Consider the following 12,809-nt stretch of genomic DNA (forward strand, 5'->3'; position numbering starts at 1 on the left):
GACGTTGTCCTGCCACAGACCGCCTTCTATGTAGGGAAGTTAAAATTTGTGGTTTTATGTATTTTTAAATGAGAAATCTGAAAAAAGTTAGGTCTTCACAAACACAATAAACCTACCTACTATAATATAAGATATTATATTAGCAGTATAGAAAATTAAGTATAAAGTTTTATAAATAACAGCAGATGAACTAAATTAAAACAATTAAATTGAAACATTAAAAAAACGTTCCTTGATAAATTCTAACCAGTTCTTGGGAAGTTTTTAATTCATTTTAGAGTAAAGCTGTAATTTAGTTTAATGCGTGCTAGAGCACGCAGTAAAATGAATTATATACACAACTTAAGTCGACTGTTGTAGATTTTTGGTATGATGAATCAAAAAGATATCTCAGTACTTTATCTCTCCACGTCTTGTCTCACTGCTGTTTGATTTATATACAGACTTTCGGCTGAAATGGAGATAAAAGTATCCAGTCCGTAATATTACGTATTTAAGAAGCCTTTGACACTGAGAGAAATTTCCCTGAAGGCTTTCGTAGCGTTTTGTGTGTGAACGTAAAAAATACACGCCCTTCTGCGACACTTTTCACTGAGATACCTGGAATACATACCTGAAAAAGCTTTTCGCTGTACTAATTTTCAGAAGAGACGCTGGACTTTATATTCCAGGTTTAACGCCTTTAATAGGATAATTATTCTTAAAAGACAAATTACTTCACTTAACGTGCCTCCGTTTATAACGTGAAAACACTGTTTGATGTATGTTTACGTTCGTTAGGGGAGCTGAAAACAAAATTAAAATTAAAATACTGCCACAGCAGTGGCGTACGACGTAATTTCTTACATTTTATAGAGAAAATTGAAAAAAATCGAAATAAACATTTTTCGGTTTCTCGCAAGGAAGAAATATTAAAACCGACCACAAATGATTCAATAAATATCATTGAAGTAGAAGAAATTACCAATAAATCTAAACAGAACAAGACACATAAAAAAAAAAGATAACGGTCTCAACTAGGAATTGAAACCAGGATCTGTTTATATTTATCCGAAACATTATTTAGACCGGGAGAGAACGGGAGACCTTCCTAGTTGGACAGTCAAAATCTATACTGTAATATTTAAAAAAAAAAATAAAAAAAGAGACCAAATTTATTAGAAACTTTATTTCCATTTTAGAAGGCAGAAGCTAAAAATATGGAAAAATTAGTTTGAAGATGTTATTGTTAATTCTGAATTTGAAATATGATATCGACAAATGTGACGCTTAAAAAATAGGTCCCAATGGTTGAGTCGTTTAAGACACCTGTCCCGGTAAGACAAGATATCCTATATTAAATAACTACTATTTGTAACCGTTATCTTTTAATATTTCTTTGTCTTGTTCTGTTTCATGTTTGGTTTAGATTTATATGTTTTGTCTTCTACTTCAATAATGTATATTAAATTGATGGGTATAACCTTCAAAACAAGTTAAAAAAGGTTGTTCCTGATTTAACAAATAAGTACATCAATTTTTTTGTGTGATTATTTATTGCAGTTAAATTTTTAAATAATTATTGTACTTTGGGGTCCACCTTAGGAAGGCTTTTGGGGAATGGAGTGGTTGTAGGAAGGTTATTGGAAAGCAACACCCAACCAGCGATGAAATGTTCTCCGATTGCTTTACACAATAATTACTCAAACTAATGTCTTTGAAGGACCCTACTTTGAATTCAGTTCACGCAAGTTAGTCCTGCATGTAGTATAATATACTATACGACTATACTCCGAGTAGTATACTGTGTAGGTAGGTACTCGGTAGCCGATCATTTTTTGTTTAGAGATATTATTTTATGTTTAACAAAATAATTTTTACCAATATATTAACATTTCAATTGGTTCAGTTAAGTCTTAAAAAACCTCTTTCTATTCCTCTCTATTTGTAATACGTAAATCCAAAGAAAACTAACTACGATTGGGTTAAATTTATCTTTCAACAAACATTTTTTTTTGTTATTTGTTTTTGGGGTGTTATGCCGTGTTGCGCTAACTGCTCCTTTAGCCAACGTTTCAGAAAACGTTACAGTCTCCATCATCAGGGCAGATGTGTGATGACATTTCATGACAACGATACATGTAAAGTTGGCTAAAGAAGGAGTTGGCGCAACACGGCATAACACCCCAAAAACAAATAACAAAAATACTTTTGGCCGTAAAAATCTTAAATCAGATTTAAAAAAATGTCATAATAATTTATTATTTATTTGAAAATAAATTTGAATTATTTTTAACATCAATAAATTTAATTAAAATAAGTATTAATCAGAAAATTTTGTACAAATTGCCAGTTATAAAAAGCTAACCCTTGCCAGAAAAAAACATTTGGAAGACCAGATGTGTATTTATAAAATTGGCTGATTGCTTTCCGATCCATTAATCTACTTGCATTAAGTTTCTTGGTAAAAAGTTAAAATGTATTTCCAGCAAGTTCAAATAACTTTTCCGACAGCCACGGTAAGAAAACTATCCGGTGGCTGCATGCGGCAAATAGCTAACATCACTAATCTAAAAATAAAAGTTCACTCTAACTAACTTATTTGCTGATTCTGACAAAGCGACTTCCAGATAATGGTATCCTACAGTTAGTTACCAATAGCTTGACCCAATTGTCAGAAAAATGTGGTACGTCATACCGTTGCAGGTTTTTTGCGAAATAAACGCACCACTATGTTCAATTCTGGACAGCTAGTTTTATCATACGCAAGAATATTTTTACTGGCAAATGTTTGTTTTGAATTTATGGACAAATGGACACAAAGAGCGGGTGCAATAAAAAGGAAATATATTTCTCGGATATATTTCATTTACTTTACACATGCGTTGAGTACTGCACAAACAAAATATACTTTATGTATAAGTTGCACACTCCAATGAAGAATGGGCGGTAAAATGAATCGTAACAAATATACAATTTCTGGAAACAATAAAATAAATATGTACTTCGTAGTATTGTTGGATAATTCCGTTTATGTATATAATTTCGGTTCCATGATAACTCAACACAGTGACTATTCAACACACCTTTAAAAAGTGATATGAAGTCATCAAAAACGATAAAAATTTTTTTAAACCTAACCTAACCTAACCTACTTAACCCAGTTAATAAAGTTTTTGTTTCATCACTTTCCATGACTTTATATAAATTTTTAAAGATGTGATGAATTATCATTTTGATGTTTTACCCGGTCACCATAATTTCATTGCCTGGCTCGAGATTTCAATAAAACGTTTTAAATGAGCAATTTATAGTATCATCCTATTATAAAATGATATTTTTTACTTTGGTTCAACACAGGAGGCCCGAGGTAAATAATTCTCCTCAGGTCCTCTTGATGCTGTGTAGAGGGGATTTTTTAGGAAAGGAAGGATAGGAAGTTCTTGCACGGAAAAAGTTTCGAGTGTTGGCCAGCTTGAAAAAATAATTTTATTGTCTTTTATAGTATATTAAATAGACATATATGGCGTTATTTATGATCTTTGAAGGCACTGAAATTTCAGTTATTATAAAATACATTTTCTCAGTGCATTTTGAATGGGGAACTATTAATAATGATATAACTTAAATAATTCCAAGCTGTACATTTATCATCTGGATCAGAGGTTTCCAAACTTTTTTTGTCTTCGAATTCAGTTCACGCAAGTTAGTCCTGCACGCAGTATACTATACTATAATATAGGTACTATACGAGTATACTCCGAGTAGTATACTGTGTAGGTACTCGATAGCCGACCATTTTTTGATTCTGGTAGCGCGGGGGCTTGTTTGCTCGTCCGCAGATATTTTTTTTCAGTTTAAAAAAAGATTTTTTACCGATATATCAAGATTTCAATTGGTTCAGTTAAGGCTTAAAAAACCTCTTTCTATTCGTCTCTATTTGTAATACGTAAATCCAAAGAAAATTTCCCATAATTGGGTTAAATTTATCGTTTAACAAACAAAATGTGTTGATGATTGATTATTATTTATATGAAATCATTATTTGCATTATTTTTATTATCAATATATTTAATTATAATTATTATTAATCAGAAAATTTTGTACAAATTTCCAGTTATAAAAAGCTAAAGCTTGCGAGAAAAAACTAACGTTCACGTTTCTCAAAGACATTTGGAAAAGTATTCTCGTACATACGATATAAGCTGTACATTTATCATCTGGATCAGAGGTTTCCAAACTTTTTTGTCCCGTAAACCACGTGTCGATTTTTTCTATTTTGGGTGGACGCTAGTGATTCATGGTATGCCTAAAATTTAAATTCCAAAGATTTAAGAATTTGTTCGTATGAGATATTCACGATTGTTCAGAATTGGATTCCCCAGAATATTTTCAAATCCTTGTGGTTACTGGTATCAAATGTGAAAGTTTCACTCTCGTGGACCCCCATTTATATCTCATGAACCCCCTCAGCAGGTCAAAATCGCCCCCTGAGAATAACTGATCTAAATGATGATCAATAATTTGATAATGACTGATCTAGATGATTGTACCTATAGAAGTAGGCAGAGATTGATATTTAAAAAAAAGTGCATTTTTTATTTATATTACTTAAACACAATTTTAAAAGCTATCGCTAAAAATGTATCAAATGATATAAATGTATTTATTATGTAGTAACATGCAAACTCACCACATTACTTTCTTTGATAATATATTTCCACTGTTAATAATTGCACATTATTATAAAGTACTTACAACATAAAACAGAGGAAATAAGAACATTTTAAATACTTAACAAAATAAATAAATAATCCTTACAAGATTTGTCTCTGAAAAATTAAAAAAAGTAATAATAGGGTGCATTCGGGTGCAAGTGTCGGTATAAGAATTATAGTTATCGATAAGTTATTCTTTCATTTGAACACAAAACTTAGTTGGGACCGACTAAGATAGATATAGTAAATGACTATTTTAATCAGATTTTTTTTAATTATTAAAATAAATACAATGTTCTCTTACAAAATTTAATATTTTATTTACTAATTTAATTTTAGTAAAAGGATTAACCTTAATCAGTAGGTAAATACTCGTATATACCCGTTGTAATAATATCTATGGCAAAATTTTAATCCAAAGCATGCAAATTGAAATATATGTTGTCGGTTGAAGCAAAAATCTAACTAAAATTGAACTAAAAGCCAGTCAGAAATTGGAAAATATGTTTTCGGTTGAAACAAAAATCTAACTAAAATTGAACTAAAAGCCAGTCAGAAATTCGAAAATATGTTTTCGGTTGAAAAAAAAATCTAACTAAAATTAAACTAAAAGCCAGTCAGAAATTGGAATATATGTTGTCGGTTGAAGCAAAAATCTAACTAAAATTGAACTAAAAGCAAGTCAGAAATTGGAATAACTCGTTAGTTCAATTTTGGTGACTCGCCGTTCCTACTGGGTTGCGACTAATTATGAAATACATAGGACGGGTTGTTTTACAGAATTTGAACTATTCATCAAACTTCGAGATTGATTTTCAAGTTCTGTGAAAGTTCTATTCAAGTTCTGTTATTAGTTGAAATTTGAAAAATGTTCAAATTATTCGAAACAACCCGTCTTTAGAATTTTTCCTATCACTTAACGTGTTAGAATACTCGATTAGTTAACATCGTGCATGACTTTTGACAAGCTCGCTTGTTCTACACAGTCTTGTATGGTTGGGTACGAATTTGGGGGTCAGTGTGTCCACGAAGGACGGACGTATGAATCTATCCCCCCCACTGTGGTGCAGTTCCGAGAAAGTCCTGTTGGAGAGGTCAAAAGGTCTCCCTAAACCAGTCTCTCCCGATCCAACCTGCCACCAAGTTCTAACACGGGTATGAACACGGGCAACCCCCTTGTTAAGTTATTAAAAGTAGCGATCCACTTAGGATGACCCATGGCAGAGGTGTTGGTTATCCAATAAACGGTTCCCGGGGAGGCGGTACCGTAATTATCAAACAATAAATTTACTGGCCAGTGTCATTATAAATATATAAATTAAACGAAAAAACATAATTTGTAATACACCACTTTTATATTTGAATTAACAAAGATCGCCAACCGGGTTTCGATTTTTCCAAGCTTCGTCAGGGCTAATTATTAACTAAATATCATTGAATACAGGCACATTTATTTAAGTACATAAAAACAACGAGTGACAGAGATACAAAATAGAAAGAAAGAGACACACACAAAAAGGATATTTTTGTTTAAGTAATTTAGTAATAAATTTCTTAAACAAAAATATGCTATACTTGACACGATAAATCAAAATATAAGTCTTTGAAATACGAAATGGCACAATGGCAAAATGAATATTATTTTGATTGTATTATTTCGTAGACAATTGAACTGTCTCTCATTGTGTATCGTTCGTAGCTGTCACCCAAATGTGTAATCAGTTTGAGAGGCTTTGACAGAATTTGAATGAGAAAAAGCCTTTGTTATGTCGCAGATTCATTGATATTCCAAAGCTTAGGTTTCACCGGGAATAATAATGAACTAGACATTATTGTATTGATTGTTTCCAGTGCGGATACTCCCTGTTTGCTTTTTATAAATTCAATAGGGATGGAAAACATATCGACTTTTCTATCATCAAACAAAAAAAACACTATAAAAACAATAAAAAATAATTAAAACTCGTAATTTTACCAATACTTTGATTGGTGACATTTCATATGCCTAAAGTTTGCAAAGCTTTTGTTTATTTATTATCATTAGTTTTTAAATCTTTTTTTTTTTTTTTTTTTTTTTTTTTTTACAGTGAATACCTCACAAGAGTCCCAACTGCTCCCGTTTGGAGCCAGTGAGACTATGGCATCCCCAATTGGGGGATGTTGTGAGGCTGAAGGTAAGTGGGGAAGGGAAAGAGGAAGGTGGGGAAGTACCTGGCTATTCAGATCTAGTCACTAAACACGGCTAAAGCCATTTGGAGCAACGTTTCAATTCTGAATGGTGGTCTTACACCAGGGCGATACTGGTAGTATCTTCCACTCTGGAACGTGCCGCAAATATACTATATATTATTTTAATTAATTAATTGTGAAATAACACAAATTAATCAAATAAAATTTTTATTTGCGCACGCCGGGTTCGAACCCGCGACCTTCGGAATGGCAGTCCAATGCGTTACCACTGGACTATGCCGGCCGTCAAAATATAATAATATATCATTTAATGTGGAGGGCATAGGGTTACTATTGTTCTTTTTATTCCATAAGTATGACTTAGAAATAAAATAAAATAAATATTGATGTTCTTGCTTAGATTCATTACCATAAGCGTTTTTTCATCAACATCATTAAAGTTTATAAAAATAGGGCTATTGAAACAAAACCATTACATTGCAATGAAATTATTGTTATCGATATCACTTACTAAAAATATTCGATTTGTGTCGATCAATGGTAGCGATGGTTTGAAGCGAACTTACTTTATGTCCAGTATTTTAGACAAATTTTAGTTTTATAGTTTGAATTGTTCATCTTTGTATGTACAATATATTTTTGTAAATATATTCATAATAAAACATATTTCATAATTATTGTAATTTACAAATTAAAACATAATACATAAGAGTGTGCTTTAAGCCATCCATAGATTCTTCAATTTACTTTGAATGGACTTGTAGAATCATTTCCATGAGATTCTTGCTTTTGTAGTGATGTACCATATTGTAGGACTCTTGCGGGGTAAGAGGGGACAGCGCTCGGGTATTGCAAACTATTTCAGACCACTTTCGGTGTGCACAGACACATTCACTTTTTCACTTATATTCCGCATCTTTTTGCTTATGTATTTATTTATTACATTAAATTAGCTACATGTACATAGCAAAAATGACAAAATTATAATATTGCAATAACTGTATAAGTATATTAAGAATAAGTACAGGTGTTATTATGAATTGTCGATATTAGTTCCTAGCTAGGCAGATTGCCCGTTCTAAGGAACCAAATGCGGTTAAAATTGCTTAAAATTTATTCTGTAAAATTAATTAAAGTGTTGTTGTTGTTTTTTATCAAAATAGAATATGTATTAAGTAAATGAGACGTTAATAGGTAACCAAGTAAAATTTTAAGTGACATTATTTAATAGTTTTTCAGACTCCACCCTCCCCAAGCCAATCAACCATTTAGCTATTATTGAACCGATGTGGGACATTTTGCATGTTATAATATTTAATTCTTTAAGGATTTTATTATATAATTTCGGTCCCATATATGTATACGACATTTGATACTTTGCCGTATGGCTCCCTGGGACCACGAGTATTATTATTATTATTATTATTATCGATGTATTTTTATTTTGTCTTATTCTTATTACTTGTACGATTTCATTTTCGTTATTTCAAAATATGGAATGGATTGCATTGCACGACCCTTACATACATTCTGGAATAAACTCTTATTATTATTATTATTCAAACGAGAGTTCCTCAAAATGATTTGCCTGTGTTAACATAAAATTAATTTACAAGTAAATATGTTATCATTTCACCATTTACCAGTTGTCTGGTATTAAAAAATATATAAACATATGTTCATACTTATATCTTTATATTTTTGTAGATAATAATTATAATTTATAATAATGTAGAAATATACTTGAAATCCCCAGCAGATTAAATAAAATAACATATCCTCCATTGTCTGCGATATTTGTTATCCTGTTGTCCTGAGTATTTTTTTCATCCGTTATGAATTTTGTATTAAGTTTTCAAACAATGTATTACTTCCATATTTTTGAGGTTCTTTTGGGTGTTTTTTGTTGTTCACAGCACTTAACACCACCCATGCGCATCCCCCTACGCCGCCTCGGGGTGTTAACTCAGTATAACCACGAAATGGTATATCCCGGAATAGATTTGAGTCATATTAAAAATAATAGATATAAGGAAAATGTGTCATGAACCTTCCCTACCATTCAACAACTCATTCTTGACGGCCTCCGTGATCGAGGGGTTATGTTATTTTAAAATTTAACCATTTAAAATTAGAGAGGTATATAAAGGATATGTATAAATCATGTCAGACAAACAATAAATTAGATGGAAAAATTATTTTATTAATTTGTAATTGTTTATTTGAAATGGGCATTTCTATTTTTTCGTTTTACGTATGCGATAGATGTCGTAATTTTTTAAGTTTTTCTACTTTTGACAAATAAATTTCTTCTTTTGAAATGCAATGATCCGAAGGCTAATACTTCACAAGTCCCACTAATTATAATATCCCATGATTTTTCATGGGTCTGGGCTAGTACGTTTCTAATTTTCCACGAACTAACAAAAGAGCTCTTTTTTTACATACAAATTGTGTTTCAAGTCATTCCGATTAGCAATGTTGATTTTACAGAAACACCGATCACGCAACTCACTAGTAATATGCATTTTTTTCCATAATGTGTATTTGCATAATGTTCTACTTATAAACACAGTTCAATTCACCCTGTTGTTTCAATTTCTAGAACAAAATATTATTTCTTTTACAAGCTACTTCAAAAACGTTGTGTAAACCAAAAGGATAACATATCAAATCGAACATTATTCATAGAACATTCAAAATTCACGGTCTTTCTATGACATTTGGTCACAGAGAATTGGTTGTTTGTTGAGACTATATAACGAATTTATATTACATAGTGAATTCGGAACAAAACGCTTACAAATCGGTAAAATTAAATTAAATTGTTATGTTTCTTTTTATCAGACTTACTGAACTGTTACACCTGGATATTTTAGGAAATAATAAAGGTATTTAAACTCATGGCAGAAATGAAAATCTGTGTACAAAAACTCTAAATTGGTGAGCTCTGCTGTGGTCTCTCAATCTATTCGAAATTCGTAGAAGTTCACAGCTCTTTCCAATCCTATTATTATTTCTTTCAACAGTACGAAACACTTTTTTCAATTAGATTAAAGAGCATTAATTTCTCAAATGGTTTCGAGTGTTAAAACTAATAGTTTAGTTAATTAAAGGGATTCAGCGCTAATAAATGAAATAACTTATAGGATAATAAGATCATGATCAATTAAACACTTTACAACCTGTGTTTAAAAACGGCTATCTGAAAAGGGGTCAAATTCCTTTAAGGAACATATGAATCTATACCACCACAATTTTTTTTTGTATTTAAATAACAACCACGTTAGCAGAAACATTAATTATTGTTATTATTGCCTAGCTTGGTGGTCTAATCATTATCAATGACTGTTATAAAAAATGCACTTGTAAATAAAAAAATAAAAACTAATAAAATTACTTGGTTCATTTTAATATAAACCCAAATCTAAATTAAAAGGTCTCTGATCCCATTACTGTCACCAATAGCGTTACAATATATGTATTGTTATTGTCACCAAAAATTAAAGAAAAATGTGGCAAGTGAGAAATACTCTCATATTATTTCCAGTAAATTCTTAATTCATTCATGTTTGACACAAAAAGATATTTAAAAAATATGTGTGTATTAAATCATTTTCGCCAAAGTTCGTAAACATTGTTTTTGTTTTTGGTTTTACATGGATTTTAAGAACAGAATATACCTAGTGAAGTAGTGAGCTATCGAAAATTATACACAATTTTTTTAAAGCATGTAATAACAGTAAACTAATAAACTGAAAATTATACAATATTAGTACAACGTGTAAAAGTAACATAAAATAATATAGAAAGTAGAACAATTATATATATGAGACAAATCAATAGAACTAGATTACCAAAGCTATTATAATTTGTAGGATTCAACAAAGTGCTGGTATAGATTACGCTTAGTTCTATAAATGGAGTCAATAAATATCAGTAGTACTCCCAAACTTGTTGCCCAGATCATAAATCCTATTGGTTAGTGGGTGTATCTGATAGTTGGTTGTGTATGTATTGCAGAAGAATGTAACATTTTATCTTGTGTTCCTAGTCGGCAAATGGAATCTAATATGTGAGACGGTCTATTACTAGTAAGTTATCCATAATATACTTATGTGATGCTACCTTCGTTGTCTTATTTTTTCAAGGCTGACTAGAATAGGAGCCTGGGCGCGTGACGGATGTGTCACATTATCAGTGCCATGCCTTAATAGAGCAACGACAGTTTGCAAATTTGCAACCATTGTTTTTGATACTCCTTGTTACAACTGATTTGTATGTTGTTTTACAGCCAGCATAAATAAACAGAGTGATCGGACTATTTTAAGTTGACTTATCTAACTTCGTAATTTGGCTGTTGTGCGCCCAGGACTGGTGGTCGGCATCGCATTTTCTCTAATGACGAAATGAAAGTCGAAATAATTGTGTTATTTATAATACTCTACAGTAATAAGTAATTTACTTATACTTACAAAAATTAAATGTTATTCCTTGTCTTTAACTAGTATTTTCCGAGTACTGCAAATATTTTTTCAGCACACACAAGGGCATCTTTGAACTTTTATGATGCAATTTACTTAGAGGTAGCACACAAACTTACGCGACATGCGAAAGTTTCGACTACTAAATCGAAAGCACGACAATTGACGTTTCTTTTGCTTGCCACTTTGAGAGTTCTAGAGTGCGTCTACATATTTATATTGTAACGTCAGTAATTGCTACGAATACCAACCTGATTTAATTCTGTTATACGTTTTTGGTTCCTACGCATCAAAAAAATATACCTACCAAAATGAAGCTTATCTAGAAATGAACCTATTGTTGTTAAAATATTTGTAACTAGCAGGATATCTCTAGTGAGACAGGCACAGTAAATATTACTTACGTAAATGTGACCTAATACATAAATTAAGTAGAAATAATGGATTAATAATTAATAATGTTTTTCACCTTTTTCTTTCTAGCTCAAACAGCGTCCCGTCGCGGCGGCGAGCATGTCCTGCAGCTCCGAATAGCGGGCCGATGCGGCCGATGGGCGGGCTGGGCGGGCCAGGCGTGCCCGAGAGGCGGTCAGCGGGCGCCGGCTGGGCGCGCTGGGCGTGCTGGGTCGCGCTCGCGGTGCTGGCAACGCTGTGCCCGGGCGTCGCCTCACAGGCCGCGCTGCAGTGCCCCCCGCACGCTGAGATCACACCCTGCTCGTGCAGCGTCAAGAAGAATGGACTGGATCTGCTGTGCGAGTTCACGGACCCGATTCATATCAACAAGTAAGTTATTATAGTTATTGAGTGCTCAATTGAGGGATGCCACTGTGGGCGGTGGCTTGATCAGCTTACGGGTTTGACATTTTTCCGTATAGTTTCAGGACAATGTTAATGAAGCATATTACAACTGACTGTTAGTTTTGATCACAATGTTCATGCATTGGTCTCATGAACTTGGCTTTAACAACCCATTGAAATGGGCCCATGCATTGGGCTCCAACATCATTTATCTTGGGCATGTGACTTACCGACGACCGTTGAAATCACAGTACTATAGAATGGTGTTCTTGGTTCGAAAAGAGGAGCAGAGATCGGTCTCACGTGATATGGTCTGACGATTTAAAGATAACTACAACAATTTGAAAAAAAAGATGGTCTATGTCCAAAGCTTGAGGCCAAAGAATGGTGAAGTCAAGTAAAAAAGAAAAACGAACAATTAATTCACTTCTGACTTGTGGGATCTGTTCTTGTTAATACTGGTTCGTTCATTATACGATACAAAATAACAATATGAAATCATTTCTGTGACAAGCAGTTATTGTTAATTTCGCAATTATTTATTAACTTATTTATCGATGTAGTATATTTGGATTATTAATTAATTCTGTATTTTTATTTGTGCTTACAAACAAAAATACGATAAAGCGATAAAGTTTTC

The 12,809-nt window shown here is 32.3% G+C and overlaps 1 protein-coding gene across 3 annotated transcripts in view; it reads left to right on the forward strand.

Annotated features, from left to right (window-relative positions):
- LOC149421694 (uncharacterized) overlaps positions 1-12,809 on the forward strand; it is a 253,161-nt gene that overhangs the window by 140,089 nt on the left and 100,263 nt on the right. For 2 of the 3 annotated variants that reach the window (XM_089635019.1, XM_089635018.1), the window contains one exon: positions 11,855-12,154. In XM_089635019.1, the coding sequence (XP_089491145.1) occupies positions 11,855-12,154 (300 nt within the window). Of the gene's footprint in view, positions 1-11,852; positions 12,155-12,809 lie in introns of all 3 variants that reach the window. The other variant, XM_089635020.1, reaches the window with a different exon arrangement.

The sequence above is a fragment of the Hesperophylax consimilis genome, chromosome 8, assembly GCF_061612785.1.
Source record: "Hesperophylax consimilis isolate HC1 chromosome 8, BYU_Hcon_1.0, whole genome shotgun sequence".
Classification (NCBI taxonomy): Eukaryota; Metazoa; Arthropoda; class Insecta; order Trichoptera; family Limnephilidae; genus Hesperophylax; species Hesperophylax consimilis.